This window comes from Sciurus carolinensis, chromosome 9 (assembly GCF_902686445.1).
Source record: "Sciurus carolinensis chromosome 9, mSciCar1.2, whole genome shotgun sequence".
NCBI lineage: Eukaryota > Metazoa > Chordata > Mammalia > Rodentia > Sciuridae > Sciurus > Sciurus carolinensis.
Window position 1 is genome coordinate 69,216,381 of NC_062221.1, and position 24,191 is coordinate 69,240,571.

At 43.3% G+C, this 24,191-nt stretch overlaps 1 protein-coding gene across 9 annotated transcripts in view; it reads right to left on the minus strand.

The window, feature by feature from the left end:
- Positions 1 to 24,191, minus strand: part of Kalrn (kalirin RhoGEF kinase) — a 636,539-nt gene that overhangs the window by 433,025 nt on the left and 179,323 nt on the right. For all 9 annotated transcript variants that reach the window (XM_047563083.1, XM_047563086.1, XM_047563085.1 and 6 more), the window contains exon 3: positions 17,570 to 17,684. In XM_047563083.1, the coding sequence (XP_047419039.1) occupies positions 17,570 to 17,684 (115 nt within the window). The remainder of the gene's footprint in view (positions 1 to 17,569; positions 17,685 to 24,191) is intronic.

Genomic DNA, 24,191 nt, shown 5'->3' on the forward strand with positions numbered 1-24,191 from the left:
CGATCTCTGGGACAATTAGAAAGAAATCAAAGTCAGCAGAGGCTGCTTCTGGTTCACTAGCAGCCCCTGACCCCCTTCCCCCAACTCCAAAAACCAGTGTGGTCTGCCAGGTGCTCCAGGGATACCTGAAGCCTCACAGGGCTTCCATCCCCAGCCTTCCTCTCTTCTCACTCCGTGTGCTCAGAGGGGGGCACTTTCATGAAACCAATTTATCCTGGAACATAACTAACAGGTGGCCCTCCTTCGCCCTTTAGGTGATTTACCCTTTAAAAGATATTTACTGAACCAAATCAAATTTTCAGGGACAGAATTTTGCATCGTGCATGGTGGGGATGAGAGCACAGAAAAGCAGCGTTTGGAGCAGCAGGCCCTCCACATCTGCCTCAAAGGAGAAAGGGGAGTGAGTGGCCCTCCCCACGCACGCCAGTCCTGAGATGGGGACAGACGGCAGCCCTTGCTCCCTCCTCCTGCCCCTACCCAGTCCCACTGCTTCCCAGCTGGGGCTGGTCCCCTCTGGGCCCCCTTGGTCAGCTCCTCACTCTGAGTGATAAATCACAGTCCCTTCAAACTGAGCCATGAACTGTTTCATAGACTCTCTAGGGCTCTCAAGCCCAGAAGTCATAAACGTATATTCTGAATGACCAGATGATTGATCAGCTGTTTCTTGTACTCAATTCTAGACCATTTACTCTTTTGTTCATTAAATGTCACTGGGACTGCTTTCACTCAACAAACATGTACTATCTTGAAAAAGCATTTTCACCACTTTATGTGGCTGTTTCTCATATTTTAGTGACTTTCATTATCACCTAGGATGCTTATTTTAAAATGCTGATTTGGGGAACACCTTCCAAATATTCTGATGAAAATTGTTTTGAGATGAGGCCCAGGAGTCTCCCCCATCATTCAGATACTTCATCTCTTAGGAGTGGTTTGTGAGAGTTTAATGATCCTCATTTTGCTTAAATCAGATATTAGGATACACACTGATAAACAGCAGGTCACACACAACCATATCAGACAGAACAACAATGGAATAAGTCAGAACATTTGCAAGGTGAACCCAAGAAGCACAATATCCAGGAGCCTATGGAAAATATTAGCAAGTTTCTCTCTCCGTAGCCCCATATTCTCATTTACTGGAGAGTGGAATCATTTATTGCAAGCCTGGGTTTGGGAAGATTTCTGCCCTTGCAGTAAATATCTGTGGTTGTTTTTGCAAAGACTGAGCTCCTCCTCACTTGGCCAGGGGAGGCTTTCCCCAAGGGTGTTATAGCCTTCATCACAGTGTAGCTGATTGGACTCAATCAGATGCTGCATGAAGATGCATTCCCAGGCTTACTCTCCATTGCTAAATGGCCATGAAATCACTGTTTCTGCTCATCATATGTCTGCCTGGCAGCTTCATCTCAAACTTCTGGGCAAATACTGGATGTCTCTAGGGTTTTCTTAGCTCTGTCCACATATGTTGCCCCTATTGTCATCTCTTGACCAAATGGGTTGTGAACTCTGTGAGGGCTGGCTCCAGGTCTGATGGATTCAGGTGTACAGGACCTCAGTGAGTAAGTGGATGAGGAATTAATGAACAGGCCTGTGACATCTGACCCTTTTCACTTGTGGTGGCCTCCCAAGCTTAGCAGAGACCACAGTTTTGTAGCCCACTAGTGAAACCAATCCCCAAGTGGTATTATCGGAGGCAGTTGCAGTTGTTGTAATGGTGTCTCATGTCTTTGGAGGAGGCTTAAACTCTCTACTCTGTAACCCACTCCCTGCTTGCTCACATGTTTCCACAAAGTCTCGGGATTTGACTTCTGTCTTGGCTGCCATTACTATCCCTGTGCTGTTTCACATACTAGAAGACTCAACATCAGCCTGGAGAGTAGTGATTAGGGCACCACTGTCTCAAGCCACAGGTCACTCTGGGACTTGGACAGGAGGGCTGAGAATTCATCAATGATACCCTAGTCTAGGGTTTCATCCTTGGTACACAGTCTGGTTTGGGGAAACCAAGTGGCACTTCCTTTCAGTTCACCTCCTAGTCCCTGCCCCTGAACTCCTTCCCAGGTCCCTGCCAAGCAAGGCCCCAACTATCTCCCTGGATTCTATCCTGGCCACTTTAGTGAGCCACCCTGATTGCTCCTCAGTATCTAACCAAAGGATAGGACCCTAATACTACCTTTTCTTCATCCCTGATCTTCCCTACTTTCTCTGCTCTCTTCTATCTAAAACAGGCAACATGTTCATTCACGCTAAACTAAACTTTGAGAGGGACTTGATCTCTCATGCCTCTAGACCTTTGTGCTTGCCAACCCAACCTCCTTTGCCTGGATAACTTTACATTCTAAAGCTCAACTCACAAGCCTCTTCGTCCAAGAAGTCCTCTCCTACTGATCCATTCCCTTCTGTCCACTCATCCCCACACTGGGCTAAGGGCTCAGCCTATGCATCACCATAACGCTGTGTTTACCTGATCAGGGAAGAAACTACGGCCAGGTTCTGGCTACTCAATCTCTATCCCTACAGAGACTTATGTGGTTTCCAAAGTAGAACCTAGATGTGAAGGTACCTTGTAAATAATGTGTCACACAAATGCACCATATTATCCATTAATTTATTCATCCAACAAATATTTATTGAGCATTGACCTTTGGGCTGGCCCACTACTAGGCACTGGGGATATAAATGTAGGCAAGACAAACATGAAGGCTACATTCTGAAAAGACAGATGGACACAAGACAGCAGCTAGATAAAGAGAATAAATGTAAGTTATGGTATCTTAGGAACTTGTCAGGCAGTCAGGACAAGCTACATGAGGAGCTGACATTTAAGCAGACACCTAAACTCTGTGAAAAACTAAGGGAACACCAGAAGACTCAGGCAGAGGGACAGCCTGTGCAAAGGCCTTGCAGTGAAAGACAGTGTGCCGGCTGCTCCTTGCCTACGGAGAAGGCAGAAATAGTGAAGTTCAGTCAGAAAGCAGGAGACCAGCAGCTTCATGTGGGCCAGAGTTCTAAATCTCCAAGACCTCAAGACCTCAAGTTAGACATCAAATGAAAGCCAAGCCATTGAAACTTGGAGCAGCTCTTTATGTAAAAAATGGGACATATTCATATGTTAATGATAAAAGCTAACTTGTACAGAGCACCTGGGGCTCTATGTATGGTAAGCACTTTATATGCAATATCTTATTTATCCTTCACATGAAACTCAGAAATAGAGTTATGATGATCCCACCCTATAGTTAAGAAAGCTGAGGTTCTGTGAGGCTAAATAACATTCTTAGTCATCTAAAAGAAGAAGAAAAATCAGGATTTGAATCTAGGTCTGTTTGACTCCGGGATCTGTGTGAGAGTACCAAGCCATCTTGTCACACAGAGGTAGAGAACATGTGAGTTTGGAGGAACCTTAGTGCTTATGCTTGCTGGCTACCCCCAACCCCATGTCACAGCCAAGGGCAACAAGTTCCAGAGGAGGGAAATAACCTGTTCAGCATTTGCTGGATGTTTTGGCCATCTGGGCCAGATATCCACGTTTCCACTGCCCTTCTCCCAGCCTTTTATTAGGCAATGAGCACTCTGGAACTGACAGGAAGAAAACCCTCCCTTGAAGAAGCAGGCATCCAATAATCTGGCTTGGCAGCCCAGTGTATCCTGGGTGAGTACTAGCACCCCAATTCAGGAATGAGCACCATCCTACTAATGGTTTCCACTGGGCTCAGGTAGCAGAGAGATGACCTAACCCTTTTTGTCCCAGCTCCTGTGATACAACTTGAGATTTCTATGAATGTCTAGCAGACTCTCACTTGAAACAGATGCTATAATAAATATAACATGGATCCATCCCAAATGATAGGGTAGGAGCGGAGATCCACAACATGCCCAGCTCCAGCAGACTAATTGAGCAGACAAGGATTCCACTTACTTCCTTAGTGTGCACTGCTGGGGCTGCTTCAGCTGGCACTAGGTTTGCAGAATGTTGTGTGGGGGGATGCTCAGAAGTCCAGTGTGGGAGCCCAAGAAGGCCCCAGACCAAGAGGGGACAGAATGAACCTTCAAATCAGGCCTATTCAACAAATTATCCAGGGATGGTGACAAATTCAACCCTGGAGTAGAAGGACACAGTGGTCATTGAGGACCAAGGCAAGTTAAGGACTCCCCATTAAATGAGGGCAGCATGCACCATGCCACTCTGTTGTTCTAGTCTTACAGGTACAGGCTAGACCAATAGTGCAAGACAATGTGGAGGTGGGATGTGAAAAAGTCTTACACATGGCTCCTGGGTTTTATTTTATTTTTTCATCCTGTGTGTCCTGCATGCTGGACAAGTGCCCAACACTAAGCCATACCCCCAGCTCCTTGGGCAGACTTTAACACTTGTAGACTGTTCATAACCAGCATTGACCAGGAAACGAAGAAAGGATAAATGGTCACAGACAAGTGTTTTATCACTTTGCTTTTTGTCCTAGCTGTGCTGTGCCTGTGGTTTAAATTTTTTTATGAGCTGAATTCTCAGGTTAGAATTTGAGGAGAAAGAAACGTCCCTGGAGCCAGGTGTGGCACAGCACGTCTGAAATCCCAGTGGCTCCAGAGGCTGAGGCAGGAGGATCGAGAGTTCAAGCTAGCCTCAAAAATTTTGCAAAGCCCTAAGCAATTTATTGAGACCCTGTCTCAAAATAAAATACAAAAAAAAAAGGCTGGGGATGTGGTTCAATGGTTAGGTGCCCCTGTGTTCAATCTCTGGGACAAAAAATACCTAAAAGGTCCCTGGAGTTCTGAGGGGAAAATGATTCCCCTGACCCCATTTGTGTTGGAATTCTTACCCCTTTCTCAGATGCATAGAGAACCTCTGCCGTAGGTTCTGATCCGCCTTAACCTGATTTCTGCTCCACCCACATTGCTATTCTAATGATGTTGGCAGGTGTTGGCAGCCCTCTGCTGATTGCCCCACCAGACCACACTCACTTTCTTAAGCAACCAGAAACCAGCAGGTGTTGAAGAAAAAGCATTAAGGACACATTAGCACCTGCTTTGAGCTTTCTAACTAGTATAATCACAAGTGGTAAAAAGAACACCCTGGAAGCAGCCTCCTCAAGTTGGTATCTCTTCTACTCTTTTAACCCATCTTTTATTTTTTATTTTTTTAGTTGTAGATGGACACAATACCTTCATTATTTACTTATTTATTTTTATGTGGTGGTGAAGATAGAACCCAGTGCCCCACATGGGTCAGGCAAGCTCTCTAACACTGAGCCACAACCCCAGTTCCAAAACCCATCTTTTTTGCCTCTGCTCTTCTGACTTGTGATGTCAGGGCCAGAGTGGGAGGCAGGGCAGAACAAGGAGATCATTTCCCCTAAATCTAAACCTCAGTTACTCCTCTGTGGAGTGGAGAGATTCTGATTAGTTGGCATGGGGTTGGCCTCAACAGTTTTTTTAAGTTCCCCCTGGTGATTCTAACGTACAACCATGGTTAGGTACTGTTAAAGAGGTAGGGATTGGACATTTGTTTGCCCATTTCCAGGTCTAGGAACTATCCCCGGCCAGTTCCTGCCCTTGAGTTTGGAGAAGCAAACCCAACTGTTGCCCTGGTCAGATACCCAGGGAAACCTAAGCACAGATCAAACAAGAAAGGTTGGTGTTTTCCACCTCTTTAAAATTGGCTACCCAATTATACCCAAATGAGGCTGTTAAAAAAAACAAACCCCTCTGATTACAAAGCAGGGATGTAGCCATTTCTTTCACAACCCTGCCCAAAAGGCATGGTAAAGTATTAACTGAGGCCAAGGTTACAGCCACCATTCCCAGGAGTGGTCATAAAGTGACAGATCCAAAGGCCTAAAATCACTCAGCAGACCTTTGCATCCATATCCCACTTCCAACGACCCTCGTCTTGCCCCATCCCCACCTTTCCCTGCCCTCTCACAGGATCCACACCCGCCTCCTGGTCCTTCAGATGGAACCCGCCAGGAAGCAGCCCTCAGGGTAACCAGCATATCCAGCATATGCTTCCTCTACTCCCTTCCTCCTCTTTCCCCTTAGTCATCACCTTCTTGAAGCCCAGAGCTCTTTGCTTGCAGTATATGCAGGTACATGCACAAATATCTCCACCAATGCAGGCCATGCTACACCTAATGCAGAGTCACCCTCCAGGTCATGCCCACTGACTGGCCTTCACAAACCAGTTCAGGGCAGGTGGCCCTCACCCTGCAACCAGTTTGCCTTCTGCTTGACAGCTGGCCAAGGTTGCTCTGGCCAAGAGAACTGATGAGGTACCCTGGGAGCAGCAAGAGAGATTAAGGAGAGCAGGAGGGGGTGGAGAGATCAGTGAGGGGGTGCATATTTAGAACCTGAAATGGGACAGGAAGGATTGGCATTGTGGGCTCTGTCTGGGTCTTTGTTCAAATCAAATTTTTTAAAAAATGCTGAACCCATGAATAGCTATCTTAGAGAGTCTGAAAGCTCATACGTACATAGAAGAATTCCTTTGCCCTTGACACCAGGGAGACCCTGACCCCCCATGTACTGTTTTGGGGGCCCTACTGGTTCATAAGCTCTGTCTATGTCAGGGTTGCAGAGAGCCCAGGACTGGCACCCTGGCTGCAGCAATACCACTAGCTGGTTAACCCTAGGCATAACACCATACCCCTCTGGAGGAGACTCTACCCTTTCAAAGTAAAGGGGCTAACCTCTTGACCTCTATAACCCCTTCCTACCTTAAACTCCAGGAATCTAATCCATCTACTTCCTTTACCTCCGGGTCAGATTTTACCTCCAAAAAATTATCTTGGCAGTAATTTATTGGAGGTAAAGTCCATTTACACATCCATTTAACTAGTATGTTTATTTGAGTGCTACCTTGAAAAACATTTAGTTTTTCTCTCTTTCCTGGATCCTGGAAACAACTGGACTAAAAACCTTCCTGAGGGCAAGAACTAGTACCCTTCTCACTCTCATGAATCTTCCAAGTTCGGAGGCAATCTGAAAAGCCACAGGATCATTTGGCCATCCCCTTTGGGTTGGCATATGTGAGAACTAAATAACTGTCCCGTGTGTCCACAGAATTAAACCTGGACCAATTTGCCACCCCCTAATGGAGTGCTGCATCATGGTCAGAGCTGGGTGAGGGTGAGGAATGGCCTTGCCCTCCTGCCCATCCCATAACACAGAGATTCTCTTCCGTCAATGAGCTGAAAGCCTGAATTTCCTGCAGAGGAAAACAACCCACAGTCTGACAATCAAGGACATTCTCTTCCTGTGCAGGGAACCAAAGTGGTTCAGACCTTGCCTCAGGCACCAGGCCAAAACCTGCACGTGAATTAAGGACTAGTGATGGAAACAGATAAAATTCCCATTGGGACAGAACAGTCTGAGAGATGAGAGGGAGACAAAATGCACCAATGTTGGAATTTTTGAGTAACTTTCAAAACGAAGGCTGGTCCTCAAGTGACCTAGCATGAGTGGGGTTCAGGAGAGGAGGAGACCGAGAGAAAATGAAAGCAGGACCAGAGCCATCAGGACACAGGCTTGGATTGCGTCAGTAAATTATCCAGAAACTGACTTGTCCTTGCTGAGTCATTGTGGATGACAACATGCTCCTGTCTCAGTTCCAGGAGAAGTGGCTGTCATACTGGCTCAAACTTGAGAAACAGGTACTTCCTTGGTGAGACAGAGTCCACTCCTTGGGCCCTGCATGCTTCACCCCCAGCAGAGGGCTCAGGCTCCCTCTCTGTCACAGAGCCTGTGGGTACAGCCCCTTATGGAGGAAGCAGGACACCCAGGAGACCTCAGTCTGGCCTCAGTGACTTCACATCTGTAGAAGATTCACTGGCATTGGCCCTTAGGACCCTGGGGGTGAAGCCCTGCTCCTTCTCCTTGGGGAGCTCCCAGCCTAGCTGAATTCCACCAACTAGTAAAGTGGTGCTCTGCAAACTCAGAGGCGAGAAAGAGCCCCCGTTCCTAGAAAGCTCTGTGAACAATCTTATCTCAAATAGACAGGCCCTTTCCACCACATGAGGAGTTTTCTAGATTCAAATGTCTTCTTCACATTTTGTTCAAGTTATTTGTTCTCCTTAGGTAATAATGCTGGACACTAAGAAAGAATTTCAGGAGAACACTTTTCCTCTAAAGCAGTTCCAGAAGGGAGGAGATGGGTGGAGCAGGCATGGGGAGACATTCTTCCTTCAGGGAGGACAGTGACGAGCTGGGGCTGGGGGCCACTCTGAGCTCTGGTCACTCACACTCTGCAGCCACGTTTTCCTTACGCTCTCATGTTCACAGAAAGAAAACAGTGTTGAAAGGAATGGTTTGAAAATACAAATTAAGACTTTTATCTTCAATGTTTGTAGCTGATGGAAACGAAAAGGGAGACAGTGGGAGTTCCAAGAGGTAGTCATCCTAGGGGCACGATGACTTCAAATCCCCCCAAGACTGAAGACAAACCAGTTTTTTGCTTGTTTTTGCTTTGAGATTGAAAAAGATTTTATTTTATAAAAGAAAGTTAAAAATTATAATATACAGGCCACATTATTTAAGCATCCCCCGCTGCCAGAAAAAAAAAAATAGCATCATTAGGTAACAGGGCTGCCCCGTTGAAAGCTGTCCTTTGCAGAATCACTTTTGCCTCCCCTCTCTGATCCTTTTTGAAAGATTAGGTCCCCTTTTCCTTTTGCCTGACATTGTTGACTGCTAAATAATTATTATTATTTCTTTTTACCTGGTGACCTTTGTAATGTCCCTTCTTAGACTTCAGTTCAGTGTATCAACAGACACAAAACATGTAAATTAGTGTGAGGTTTAAACTTACAGAAAAGTAACATGTCTGAGAAAAATACAGGAACTAGCCCCAGGAAGTCAAGGTCAAGGTCAATTGTGATGTTCTGGCTAGGGGGTGAAAAGAAGTAGACACGGTGCCCTAGATGATGAAGACCCCACTAGCACACAGACTTCCTGTCCATCTTCTTCTTGTACCTCCCTTCCCTCCCTATAAAAGTCACTTGCAACCTGAGTGTTTGAAGATGGAGTGTTGAGGTCATCAGTTCCTCCATCTTCTCAAGATGTCAGTCCTAATTCCTTCCTACAAACTTATGTCTCCCAAATATTGATCTTCAAGCAGCCTGGACCTTATTCTGGTAACAATTATAAAATTCCCACTTTGGTAACTGTTGCATGCCTAGGCTAACCACTATCATTAGCATTATTTTATTTAACATTTACTACAATTTTCTGAGAAAGGTTTATTAAACACATTTTTGTAGTTGAAGAATAATACTTATCACTTACAGTTACTTAAATTTCAGTGTTTCAATAAAAAAATTTTAAAAGTAAAGGCCAGAAAATAGCATATTTAATGAGAACAGGACAGAATATTACTGTTTGGAGCTTCTGATAACTCATCTTCTCAGGCAGCCAAACTGAAGTACTCCACCACTTGGTGGCAGCACACTTAAATTGCCAGAAGTGTCTATCATAAAGGCAATTTCTGTACAAAACTAGTTTCACAACATGAAGCATCAATATCTAACATATGCCTGAAAAAATACACAACCCAAACACCAGTGAAGGGCACGTAAGACCTAACCAATGACTAGAGAAGAGAGACATGCAAAACATGTTGAAAATTATCATATAATGAGGCAGGGAGAAATAGACCCAAATCTGGAGCCCACCAAGTAAAATTCACATCCTTTTCCCCCACTGCTAGGCTATCTCTCAGCATTTACATTCAAGTCTTATTTCCAACATCACCGCCAAGTGAATCCCAGCTAAATTTAAATCATCCTGATTACCTAGGATGAACTTCAGAAAGGCCTGAGCATGCAGGATCTTATTTCACCTGACACATTGGAGTTTACCTAATCAAGGTGACACCAGACACTTCAGCTTCCTAATCAGCCTGCTCCTGGTGAACCATAGACTCCAATAGCCTGAAAGAGAAATTGAAAGGCCACACCCAAGCTCAGATCCTTCAACACTGCTGCCCAGAGGCTAATTCCACAGGGGTCTGACTTTCTGAGGTTAGCGGTAAGGTAAGTAATCCAGCCCAGTTGTGCACAGTGGAGGTCCAGAAACAAGTCAGGAGCTGACTACACCACCAGCCAAGGAGCTGAAATACATCCAGAAGGGATACTAAAGAGTCACCAATAGAAAAAAAAAAAAAAAATCTAGCCTTTTCTAGATGTCATGTCAACTCTGAACACCAATGTGTGGTCCTATAAGGGTCCATATTAGACTAGGAAAGTTAAAAGAATCCTAGCCTGGGAGACTCCAAAGTTCAGGCACTGTGCATCTGATCTAGTAAGTGATCAACAATGCCAACCATATTACCATCTTTAACCTATAGTATTGCAACTGTTTCCTAGCTTTCACTGGTCCATCTTCCACTCAGCAGCCAGATGAATCTTATAAAATGCAATTTTGTCATTCTCCTGCTGCAAAGCTCTTCAATTACTCTTTATTGCCTATCAGTAAAACTTCTTAAACGGATCCTTGCATGGAATTCTTACCTGCCTTTCTGCCACATACCCAAAAGACACCATGCTTCTGTCATCCTGGGTTTTTGGAACTTAACTTGCAAACTCTCTGATCTCCCCTGATTCACTCATACTTTTCCTGAGCCCTTCCTCTGCCTGGACTGCTCCTACCCCTTCCACTTTTGGAAAAATTCTCTTAATACTTCCAACCTCTGCTCAGAGCACCTCCCTTTTGAAGTCTCCCCCTTCCGAGTCGACAATAATGCTGGATGTGCCATGAGGGGTGAGCCCACAGTGCTGGGCTCCACCCTGTTTTTCATCCTGCAAACTCCTCGGACCAGAGGAGAAACAAGCTAATGATGGTTGTGCCTGACACTGTGTAAGGACGTGACATCCTTTATCTTACTGAACAGTAGTCATTAAGAAAGTTCACTTGTTCTCTGATATCAATATCAATTACAATATCTATTCAAAGCATTGAGAAAAGCAATCATGATGGATTTTCCTCATTTGAGTTAACTAAGAGGAACTTCTCAAGAGACATTTTAGTACTGCATTGATCTTCTATTAATACTTTGGGTGTAAGCCCTCAAAGTCAAATGATTAGCTTCTTTTTCATTACAAATTATGTTTGAAGATTCATCTATGTTGTTGCCTATCACAATACCTCAACAACTGTATTCATAGAGAACTATATATGGTATAATATAATTTTTTATAAAACTCCAGAACAATTGTTTATGAAAATAAATGGCAAACTACATCCAAAATAAGGCAAGAGAAGATAAACATACAAGTGGATACTGGTTATTTCTGAGGGAGAGGCTGGTGGGGTGAGGTCCTAGGTAGCATCAAGGGTGGGGGTGATGCTCTGCCTCCCAAGTTGGGGAGACAAACTCACAAGAGCTCATCTTATTATTATGCTTTGTAACTTTCAAATATATATATTCCTTCCTATGTAGTAAATATTGCTCTGTGGATGTGTATAATTACTGTTTTTTGTTGTTATTATTATTACTACTATTCAACTCCTTTAGAGGACAGAGTACCTGTAACAGAGATTGTTAGATGATTTCTTCACAATAGCCCAATGAGACAGACATTATTTTTCTAAATTAAAAATTAGAATATTGTACTTAGAAATGTTGAGTAATATGTCCAAGGTCTCACCCTGTGCCAAGTATCTTCTGTTTATACCCCAGAATTTATTCTCCATCCTCTCCCAACTACCTGGGGCCCTGAGAGGTTGACCCAAATTCCCCTGTTGTGCAGTCAGTGACAATGACAGGAAGCTAGAGAACAGTTAGGCAGTGAGGTCAGGATATTGAGTCCCCTGCCCGTACCCAGAAGTCACCATGAGTTGGCAGTATCTCCCACCAAAGCCCACAGCTCCTGTCCTGAGCCTCTCGCACAGCAATCCTCTGTTCCATATTGGAAGATTTTATCCTTACCCTGTCCCCTCAGGGGGCAGACATGAAGGGCTTGGGTCTTCCCCTGACCATCCCCCAACACATGCTGTTTCCAACCTTGTTAGTTTCCCTGTACCTGCCCATAGCTTTATAAACTGACCCTCAGTTAAAGTCTTCTCAAACTACCAGGTTGAATGGCCATGTGTTTCCTGACTGCAAAGTGCTAGAGCTTGGGCCTGAAGCCTAGTGTCCTTCTCTATATTAAGATGCCTCTCTACCCTTTTCTGCAAAGATCAGTGTGACTCTAAGGCAGTTTCTATTGTGATTTTATGTTCCTTAGCTGTGTAGGAGAACACTATTTGCTTTTTAGGGTTGGTGTTATGTACACTTAACTGGTATTGCTGAGCAATGTGTGTAAAAATGTGGAAACTGTAATAGAAAACAGAAACTCTCCATGTAGACATAACAAAAGAGGTTAAAATGGTTTTTAAAAGGTATAAGTTTTAGACAACTGCAAATATAACAATATGACCTCAGTGTACTGATGGATCTTATTTTCTGGACTTTCCATCACCTTGATTCTCCCCAGTTTCCTCCTTTAATTGATGGTACCAGAACAAAGGGCAGGGCACCAACAGCACATCTCAACAGGCCCTAACAACAAAACACATTTGATGATGACAGTTTGGATGGCTCAGGCTTTCTCATGCTGAAAATTGTGAGAGGAAACCCTTGTGTTTTTTACCTCCTTTTTTTTTTTAAACAGTCTTTCTGACTCTCTCATTCCTTTTTTTTTTTTTTCTTTTGATAAAGCACAAAGACAGTTCTGGCTATAAGTCCAAATTATCTTTTGCTGGAATCAGTAGAACAAGAGCAAATGTTATCAAATAATAGGCTGCAAATAAAGGCACCTTGGTTTGATTGGCATTACAGAATAACCCATCCTAATTTCTTGTCATCTTAACTCACAGATATGACACCTGCATTTCTTGACAGAACATTCAGCATCTCAGCAACACAGCTAAGAGAAGAGTTAAGTGGCAGATACATCAATTGGTGCCCTTAGGAGCAGCAGAAAGATGATCGTGACAAAGCAGGATAACAGTGATGATGAAGGGGAGAAATTTAATGCAATAAAAACACCTCAGGGTTTCTTTACTAGATGTAGTACGGAGAAATTCCAATTTTGAGCATATGGTCAACTCCTAATAATCCACGCTGAAAGCTGTGCCTGGGCACACACTTACTCTCAGGATAGATTTCCTATCCTGTCTTTCAATTTCTAGGAATATTCATCCCCTGATTGTATCAGAGTATTTCCTTTTCATTCCTTTCACATAGAGTAACTGCAAGCAGATAGGAGGCCAGAAGGACAAAAAAAAGTTAGGTAAGTGTAGGATAGACCACAATCAGGAAAGATAACATGAGAACTCATCAAGATCCCTATCCAGGACCTGGCTAACAGTAGGCACTCAATAAATATTTGTTAAATTGAGTACATGAAGGGGAAGTTGAATTAGAAGAACTTTAAGATCTTTTCCTACCCTAATATTCTGTGATTCCTCAGAACAAAATGCTACAAGGCCTGGAAAGAACCAGGACATGAATTCTCAAACTCATTAGGCGCAAGACAGGGAAGGCAAAAAGGAGACCTCTCAGGACGAAATCGATCCTGAAAATCTACCTCATGACTCATCCAAGTGTTACACCCCAGCATGATCCCTGGTCCTAGGTAATGCCCCCAAATTCCCACTCAGAGTCCAAGAAAGAAAGCAGTTTTCCTGAGAGTCAATGTGTAGACAAAATCCCAGGCTTTAAGTTATTTAGGTTGCCTGAGAAGGTGTGTATCTGTTGGCAATACGTATTTTATTTTGAGGTCTTGAATTTTATGTATGTTTTCTCCAATACCACAGCAACCTAGAGTTCAGGGTAGAAAAGAAACTTATAAATTACCTAATTCTACTTCTAACCCAATGGAAGAATTCCTTCTATAACATCCCTAAGGGAAGACCATCCACTCTGTAGCCACAGGACTGGAGGCAGTGATACTGCTGCTGGACAACTCCCTTGGAGGCAGGTTCTTTCTTCACCTCCAAATTCACCTTCACCTTCACCTCCTTATATTCAAAAGGTAAAGATATGACAGAAACCAGCCTACCTGCTCTTTTCAGGGCACCTCTCCTGACATCTGAAGTCAGGAATTCTTTTGCTCTTTTATATTCATGCCTGCAGCAAACCTCCCTTACTCCCTCCACTGAAGAGACATGGTTTGTGGGTTCCTCAACAAATTTCTCATCTAACAGGACATTAAATGGTCCATAGGACTGGCAAGTTGAATACTGCAGACTTGAATTTGGTGGTCCATACAAAGTTGCCCTGCACAGCAGGCTACTTCTTTATTTCTAAATTATCACAATAATTTGTTAATTATTTATTCCAAAATGGTGCCAAAAATGGTCATCATGAAGGCTGGTTCCTTAGATCCCACGAGCCTCTTTTATCACTCACTCACCTATCCTCACCAGTTTGTCTTCTGCTGGCTAGTTCATCTCCTGTGCTACCAGTGCAGTCACATCCTGTGCTGCCCTGGGTTGTTGCTGGTTTGGCACCATGTAGGAAAATATCTAGATTTTTCCTAATTCCCTCAAAATGTCTCTCCCTGCTTACCTTGAAGCCTCAATCTACCTGACATACAGAAGTGCTGAATATTTGTTAAATGAATAATAAATAAGTACAGGAATAAATGAATACCAAATGTCACCTACAGACTTGATTACACCAGTCCACAGTAAATATTCCACCTCCAAAAAGAAGTCTGTTCTTTTAGCATCCCAGGCCATGACCCAGAATAAATAATTTCTTATCAAAATCATCTACCTAATCTAGCTGTTCATTTTCATAATTCTTCTCTCCTAAAGCCGTGGTTAGATAGAATAGTTGCAAATACCATCTGACCCTCTAAGGTCTTTAGTTTTCCCACCAAACTTCATTGTTTGTAGAATAATTCTGTTTCAAATTCTGTTTCTATGAGTTGTTGTCTGTGAACTGGAGGCCAACAGAAATAGAAAGTGACTGGTGAGCATGTCTCTGTGTCTCTGTGTCTCTGTGTGTCTGCCTCTTTTTTCTTCTCGACCTCTTCCTCCTTCCCTCTCTCCTTCCCTCCCGCTGTACCACCAGTCCTTTTCCAGTACTGGGAATTGAACCAAGGGTGGCTCTACAACTGAGCTACATTCCCAGACCTTTTTAATTTTTATTTTGATACAAGGTCTCACTAAGGTGCACAGGCTAGCCTTGAACTTGCAATCCTCCTGCCTCAGCCTCCAAAGTATCTGGGATTATAGGTGTGTACCACCACACCCAGTGACAACAGCACTCTTGCTTCCCTGCTGACAATGACAGGGAAGAAGCCTATCTGAGAAGCAGAGAGCCTGTGTGCACAAAGCCCCTTCAGTGATGATGTATTGTTTCTCCTTTGTTTTCATGACCTTCCTCTCAGACCCTCTTGGGTTTCATTTCTCTTCAATCCAGCAGAAATCTTTTCTTCTTAAAGTGCTTCCAATTCTTTTGTCACAATCTTTGCTTAACAACTCATAATGAAGGAAAGTGTTCTTCCAACTCTTTCTCTTTTATTCTAAACAAAAGATGAGTCTGTCTTAGCTGTAGGTATGTAATGAACAAGCAAAGAATAAAAAAGTTTCCTTCATATCTCCTGGGATTCCAATTTCTTCTGGCTCTAAAAGAACTGAGAGTTCATTCCAGGTCCCCATGAAAACTCTTGTAAATTGCGTTAGAAAGTGCCTGGTTTCATACCTGTCAGTAGCATACCTGAAAACCACACTTTTAAAAACTGCTTAGTCCATAGATGGCTAAATTTCAAAATTACTGAGATTAATCACGGGTTATTTAGTCCATTTCCTTACCTCTGAGACAGACAGGAATATTTATTCTCTATAAAGACCTACAAGAAATCTTCTATTATATTCTTTAGTTCATTGCCTCATGCATTCAAAGCTTGTAAGTTCTTCAGATAAAACCAAATCCCTTTCACTGGAGTTTAAGACCCTCTATATTTTTTTCTGGGTTCCAGTGGATATCATAAAGAAAACAACAGACACCTTTGGCATCTGTTTGTTCACAGCCTTCTGCTTGGAGCTCGTTGGGGCTCACCATTCCATTCAGTGTCTTTGCATTTGAGGACGGCTCTTAAAATCCCCTTTACCAACTGCCCATCACCATCCACCAATCCCTTTATGTTTTTCTCAGACCCTGTAGCTTTCTGTAGTACTTGCCTCACTTGACATTTGCTTCAAGAACTTAATCAGCACATTCAAAAATTATCCCAGGTCTCTTCACAAAGGCAGAGTCAAATATATAGCTTGTCTGCATACTTTACTAATTCTCCTATAAAATGCACAAAGACAAGATGAAGGTTCTGAAAGCCCAAAGCACCACCTCTTATTTGCCACAACAAACACTTCACAGGCTCTGGCCCACTAAGAGACAGAGCAGAGTTCTTGCTGGCCAAGGGCAACTATGGGGTAGGAGCACTGGAGTCAGGGGGCTTGAGTTCCAGGCAAGCTCAGTCGCCGACCCCTGTGAGCTGCTCACCTAATCTAGCCATTCATTTCATCGTTCCCCTTCTCTCCCAAAGCCATGACTGGGCAGAAGAGTGGCAAACACTATCTGACCCTCAAAGTTCTTCACAGCTTTCCAATCTAACTTCACAGTCCTCACAGTCCTTAGAACAAGACTGTTCCAGATTCTGTTTCCCTGAGTCTCATGGTAGCCTATTCTCTAAACAGAACAGCACACATAGTTGCTCCTATAGACCCTTTTGGCTCTCACATTCTATAACTAGCCAAAGGCCCCTTCTCTCCTTTTTTAAAGACATGAACCATGTTCTTGGCACATTCGTTGCCACCCACCTCTGTGGCCAGAATGTTTCTCAATCTTTCTTTCATTATCACCCTCTACCCTGAAGGAGTCTTTTAGATTTTGCTCCCCTTAGTTTCTCCACCCAGTGAAATCATCATATCACCCATGTACTGTATATCTGTACTATATGTACATATGTGATTAAGAGAGACAATATTAAGATTCATTTGCTACCCACAAGAACTAATTTTCACCCACCCAGGGAGCAATATTACCCCCAATCAAATACATGAACTATAAAATAAAAAGAAAAAAAGAGAAAAACAACAACACAAACTGAAAAACAGGACCTATATTGTGCCAAAAACCATTTCTAGCTGAGTGACATAAGTGCCATCATTTACCCCAAACTTCAAGCACCACAAAAACATTCACAAGCCAGAGATTCTAAAAATAATCCATTATGCAAATCAGAGTGGAATCAACTGAAGTTCCCACTGCACAAAGGAAAAAAGCAGTTTCCCACCCATCTGTCCCAGGTCACAGTGTCTCTGGTTGCAGGCCCATGGACTAATCCTCTTAGCCTGGGTTCCTCACTCTGCTCATAGTTCCCACTGCCAGCTCCCATTTCATTCACATGAATCCCAGAAGAAACAATGGAAATGATGGGAATGAGGTGAACAATGGGTAATGATGTTCCAGGAAAAGTTAGAATCCAACGTATCCCAGGGCCCTGGAAAGGATAGGGGCTCCTTTCAACTTCTTGGCGTCAGCCCAGCTCCCCACTCTCCTGCAGGCCATTCCCCTTCACCTTACCTTGGCACGCTGGCCAAATACGTCACCAGTTTCCGCAGGTCTTCCTGTCTTATTCTGTCATGATTGCTGCGAGCAGGGAAGGTCAGGATGGGTCCACCTCGCTTATCACGGCCCCCTGCAGGGAGCAAGAGGAAGGAATTTAATAAAAGCAGCCAGGAAAGTCAGCCACAGAGGAAAAAGCATTGTCTGAGTGCTAGAACAGGCAGCAAGGTGGTGCCCGGATAAATCGATCACAGTTTAGGACAAGGGTGTCTGAATATAGGTAATGCATGAGACTTTGGGCAAGTCTTTTGACATTTCTGCTGCCTTGTCTGTAAAAAGCAGATGAAAACAATAGTGGGCACTTTGTGGGTTGTTGCAAGGGCAGATGAGATGTAACATGGGAAGCAGCTTGAAAAAAGTAAAGCATTCTGAACTTGTGAGACAAGAAAGTGAAATACTGGTTCTTATTGAGAAAAAAAAAAGCTGGGTAAAAGTGCTTTGTGCTTTGGAAATTTAACTTCCAGTTCACTTCTCTTTGCAGACCTCTGTGAGGCAAGAGTCCTCCTGACGCACTTACTACCATGGCAAGGAGGCCTCTAAAAGGACCCATCTGGGACAGCATTGCAGGGAGATTTTCAGACGCATGGAAAAGACACTGAAAGTTTTCTACACAACCAGAAGCTACATTTGCCTGCCTGCCTAAGGTGCCACCTGTCACTCCTGCTGGAGAAGCGCATGAATCTTATCAGAAATAAGGATGCTCAAGGTCTTAATCAATGCAAATACATATGTACAAACTAGGATTACAAATGCTTTATAAACATCAAAGGAGGCAAAAAAAAAAAAAAAAAGAAGTGGAAGGAGTATACCGAAATGATGATCACTGTTGTCATTAGGACAGAGTTCTAAATGGTTGTTTTTTTCTTTCCTATATTTTCCAAACTCTCTAGTTACTATTTATTGTATGCTTTAAAAATTCATTCATTAATGAATGCAATGTTTAGGAACCAAAACCAACTTTCTAAGGAAGGTCAGACAGGTGAAACTAAAGTGTGGTGACTATGTCCTTTTGGGGTACTGGTTATTACACAAAAGATACTTCTGCATCATGATCACGGATACCCTCAACCACTGACATCCCCAGAGTGGAAACCCAAAGGAATCTGATGGCAGTTCAGAGGGGTTCACATGCACACCAGTGCTGGAAGGAAGTCTGATGATAAGGCCTCTGGAGAAGGACCTCTTACAAGGAAAGCAGAGGCCCCTCCTAAGTGTGAGCTCAGAAGTAACATTTTCCTCTGATCATAGGAACCAGAAGCCACACAAATGGAGGGATGCTTGGTGCATTAGTCAGTTTTTAGTCTCTGGGACCAAAATACCTGACACAGACAACTTGGAGGAGGAAGTTTATTTTGGGATTACAGTTTCAGAGGTTTTAGTCCATGGTCAGCTGGCTCCATCACTCTGGGCCTGAGGTAAAACAGAAAATTATGGCAGAAGGGCTTGGTGAAAGAAAGTTGTTCCATTCATGGCAGCCAGAAAAATGATGGGGGTGGGTATAAAGAGCCAGGGACAAGATACAGTCCCAGGGCATGCACTCAAGTAATCTATTTCTTCCAATCATGTCCCACCTGTCTACAGATCCCACTAACTCATAGTAGTCCTTTCAAATTATTCTTCAAATGGATTAATTCACTGATGAAGTTCTAGCCCTTATGATCCAATCACTTCAGAAAGCCCCACCTCTGGACACTGCTGCACTGGGACCAAATCTTTAACATACAAGCTTTGGGAGACATTCAAGATTCAAGAGGCTGTAGGGTGCAAAGGGTCAAATGAGATCAAAGTCACTGAGCATGACCAAGCTCACTCCTCCAGCAGGGCAGATTTATACAGATGTGCCTCAGAGTTGAGCTCCAGGCCCCCTGCTCCAAGGCCTTCTATACTAGCAGCCCTGATTCTTCATAATGATGAACAACTTCATCTTGTCTGCATTTTTTTTTTTTTTTTTTTTTTTTTTTGCGGTACTGGGGATCAAACTCAGGGCCTTGTGCTTGCGAGGCAAACACTCTACCAGCTGAGTTATCTTCCCAGCCCTTGTCTGCTTTGAGAATGGTTCCTTTCTCCCAACTATCATTCACACATAGAAAAGGAAGCAAAATGATTAAATGGAAGGGTTCCTAAAAGCTGGGAGGGCATCTGACCCCTCAGCCTTCCCCTGTAGCCTGACCTCATCACTCTAAGCTTTTTCACTCTTGGGCTTTTGCCACAGCTATTGGTTTCCTTCATGGGCACCTTACGAGTAGGGACATGGGAACACGGGGAGCCAAGTCTCTGACTGGCGGAGGGTGACTAGGTAGTTTTGAGGGCTGGTTGATTCTGTTCCTGTAAAGCTTATGTTGGACCGACCTTGGAGACATGAGTTTCAGAACTCAGGGCTAGAAAAGGTTCTGGGTGGCAGGGGAGGGGGAATGAGGAAAGGAAGCCTGGGAAAATGTAATCACCTCCTTTCAGAAGTATGGATAATGAGTCAAGAGGAGGCAGCAGGATCAAGTCCTGTATTTTTCAGAACAGAAAAAGATCTTGCAAGACTGTAGCAGAAAAAAGGAAGAGCACAGAGGAAGAGAATCATTATGCTGGAAGGGAGGTGGGCAATGGATAAATTCAAGGCTTCAGAGTAGGTAAGAGGGGAGGGATTCGGCCCCCAGTGAAAGGAGATGTCCTTTATTCTGAGGCAGGCTGCAGAACTCAAAGCGGGCAGGAAAAACCAGAGACAAGTCATGGGGAGGGAAAGGTTTTGCCATGGGGTGGGGCTTTAACATGAAGCATTTCTAAATTTTTTTTGAGTAGACCCCCCCTTTTTTTTTGAGGATGATCGTGTGGGACTGTTGTTCCATGAAAACACTTTTAGACACTTGGGTCCAGGGTACAAAAGATAATGCCCATGGAGTTTCCCTGAGAACCAGAGAAAATCATGTTGGTGGGGGATAAGGAGGCAGAAAGGAGCACTGGGAGGTGGCCAGAGGAGGGTATGTATGTACACAAAGATCCCATGGTGGAGTGGAAGGGAGAATGGATGTGGTGAGTGGGAGACATAAAGTAGCACAAGGGTGCCAGAGAGGCCAGGGAGCCCACAAGCTGTGAACGAGGGGCCCACACAGCAGAGCAGTAACAACAGTGGCTCACTGAGGGGCAGCCACAGCCCATGACCCATACACACCCACACGCAGAAGCAGATAGGCTGCCCTGGTTGACCCCAGCTGTTCGTTGCCATGGCAGCACACTTTTCTTTCACCTGGCCAAAGCTGGGGTGCTTGCAGGAGAGGGTAAGCACAACCAATGGTTTCTCTGCCCACGACCTTTCTTGCCTTGTTCTTTTCTTTTCAGAAAGAAATGCAACTGTTACATTGCATCATTTAATTTGGGGTTTCTTTATTTTGTTTTATTTTTGTGTTTTGTTTCCTGAAACCTCAGGGTATACAGGTTTTTGTTGTTGTTACTTTTTTTATGTTTTAGATGTAGCCAGTCATTAACTCCCTGACACCCTTAGCACCCTTCCCAAGCACAGAAGGGTAATGTTCCCTAAGCTCAAAAAATTCTGGCACACAGGCATGGCTCAAGGCTGCTCACCAGGCTGCTGGGCTCACATGGGAAGGAGCTGTGCATCCCCAGCTCCCTCTTCCAGCTCTGGGCAGTTTCTACCTGCCTCATTCCTGACTGCTTTCCTGGCACATTGTTTCTGTGAGATCCATGAAGTCAACTCTCTACTCCTTGGGAAGGTCTTTCCTGGGTCTTCCTTTCCTGGCCCTGCCTCAGGGCTCTGACTAAAAGCACACGGAGAAAATAAGCCATTAAAAATCAAACAAGGGTCACCCTATCAGAGTGTACCATGTCTGCCTTCATATGCCCCAAACTGATGCAGAACAGGATGGTGTCAGAGGCTATGCATTAAATCTAGGAAGGCCTCCTGTAGGAGGATCTGACTTGGGAAGAGAAATTCAAACCAGGAGAAGGTGTGAGTAAGGCACTGTCAGAGAAGGAAGACCTCCCATGAGAGAAATGGGAGGATTGGAGGGTACCTCACGGACAGAAAGGATATCTGGATAACAAAGGACCATAAAACAGAAGAAGGTGAGTTGTGGGCCATGTTTCATGAGCCCACAACAGGAAGCAGCAGAAGCTAGGGGCCTGGCACTGCCCAGTGGCCTCTAGGACTTCCATGCAGTCTTCCTACATGCTCAGAAGCACTCTGAATCCAAGTTCACTGTGAGGTTGTCTCACTTGTCCCTCACCCACACTGAAATCATGCTCCTCCTGAGGGGTTATTTGGCCCATGCCTTAACATGTTTGGTGATGGGGGCTCACTACCTAAGAAGATATGCAAGCACTTAACACTGATAAGGAAAGGCAGCTTCCTGGTCAGTATCATCCTACCAGCAAAATGACATAAAAAAATACCATAATACTACTACTGGGAATACGGAACGCACTTAGCATCCTACAAAGGATTCTATGTACCTGTGCGTGCCTGGTTCTCCTCCCACACCTACACTCTGACTCACTGATCTCTTGCCTTCCTGATGAGATAGGAGACAACTGGTGTTTGTTGCCCCCTTTCTCACTTCCCCTGCCCCCTCCTCTTTCCATTTTGGCTGTGCCTATCAGCCAGGCCCATAGTGCCTTTGAAGTGCCTCTGCACAAGGGGGAATGTACTGTGACTCCCAGGTCACTCACGTAAACAACAAAAATAACCCAGAGAGAAAATATTGAAGACATTGACACATTTCTAGAGATATATAATTTACCCAAACTGAATCAGGAGGTAATACATGATTTAAACAGATCAATTTCAAGTAATGAAATAGAAAACGCCTACTAATCACAAAAAGCCCAAGACCAGACGGATTCTCAGCTGAGTTCTACAAGACTTTCAAAGAAGAATTAATACTAGTATTTCTCAAATTATTACATAAAATAGAAAAGGAAGGAGCCCTTCCAAACTCATTCTATGAGGTTAATATCACCTTGATACCAAAACCGGACAAAGACATCAAGGAAAAAAAACTTCAGACCAATACCCCTGATGAAGATAGTTGCAAAAATTCTCAATAAAATTCTGGTAAATCACATACAAAAACATATTAAAAAGACAGTGCACCATGATCAAGTGGGATTCATCCCAATGATGCAGGGTTGGTTCAACATATGGAAATCAAAAAACATAATTCATATCAACAGACTTAAAAACAAGAATCATATGGTCATCTCAATAGATGCAAAAAAAAGCATTTGATGAAATACAGCATCCTTTCATGTTCAAAACACCAGAAAAAGTAGGGAGAGTAGCGACATACCTCAACATTATAAAAGCTATATATGCTAAATCCATTCTAAATGCAGAAAAATTGAAAGCATTCCCTCTAAAAACTGGAACAAGACAAGGATGCCCTCTTTCACCACTTTTATTCAACATCATCCTTGAAACTCTAGCCAGAGCAATTAGGTGAAAGAAATTAAAAGGATATGAATAGGTAAAAAAGAAATCAAACTGTCACTATTTGTGGATGACATGATTCTATATTTAGAAGATCCAAGAAATTCCACTAGAAAACTTCTAGAACTCATAAATGAATTCAGCAAAGTAGCAGGATATAAAATCAACACCCATAAATCAAACATGTTCCTATATATCAGTGATGAATCCACTGAAAGAGAAATTAAGAAAACTACCTCATTCACAATAGCCTCCCAAAAAAAAACACTTGAGAATCAATGTAACAAAAGAGGTGAAAGATCTCTACAATGAAAACTACAGAACACTAAAGAAAGAAATTGAAGAAGACCTTAGAAGATAGAAAGACCTCCCATGCTCCTGGATAGGCAGAATTAATATTGTTAAAATGGTCATACTACCAAAAGCATTATACAAATTTAATGCAATTCCTATTAAAATCTCAACAACATTCTTCAAAGAACTAGAAAAAACGATCATGAAATTCATCTGGAAAAATAAGAGATCCAGAATAGCCAAAGCAATCCTTAGAAAGAAAGGTGAAGCAGGAGGCATCACAACACCAGAAATTAAACTATACTACAGAACAATCATAGCAAAAATGGCATGATATTGACACCAAAATAGACATGTAGACCAGTGGTACAAAATAGAAGACACAGAGACAAACCCACATAATTACAGTTATCTCATACTAGACAAAGGTGTCAAAAACATACATTGAAGAAAAGATAGTCTCTTCAATAAATGGTGCTGGGAAAACTAGAAATCCATATGTAACAAAATGAAATTAAACCTCTATCTCTCACCCTGCACAAAATTCAACTCAAAGTGGATCAAAGACTTAGGCGCTAGAACACAGACCCTGCACCTAATCGAAGAAACAGTAAGCCCAAATCTTCATCATGTCAGCTTAGGACCTGACTTCCTTAATAAGACTCCTAAAGCACAAGAAGTAAAATTAAGAATCAATAAATGGGATGGATTCAAACTAAAAAGCTTCTTCTCAGCAAAAGAAACAATCAATAATGTGAAGAGAGCCTACAGATTGGGAGAAAATCTTTACCACACACACCTCAGATAAAGCATTAATCTCCAAGATATATAAAGAACTCAAAAAACTTAACA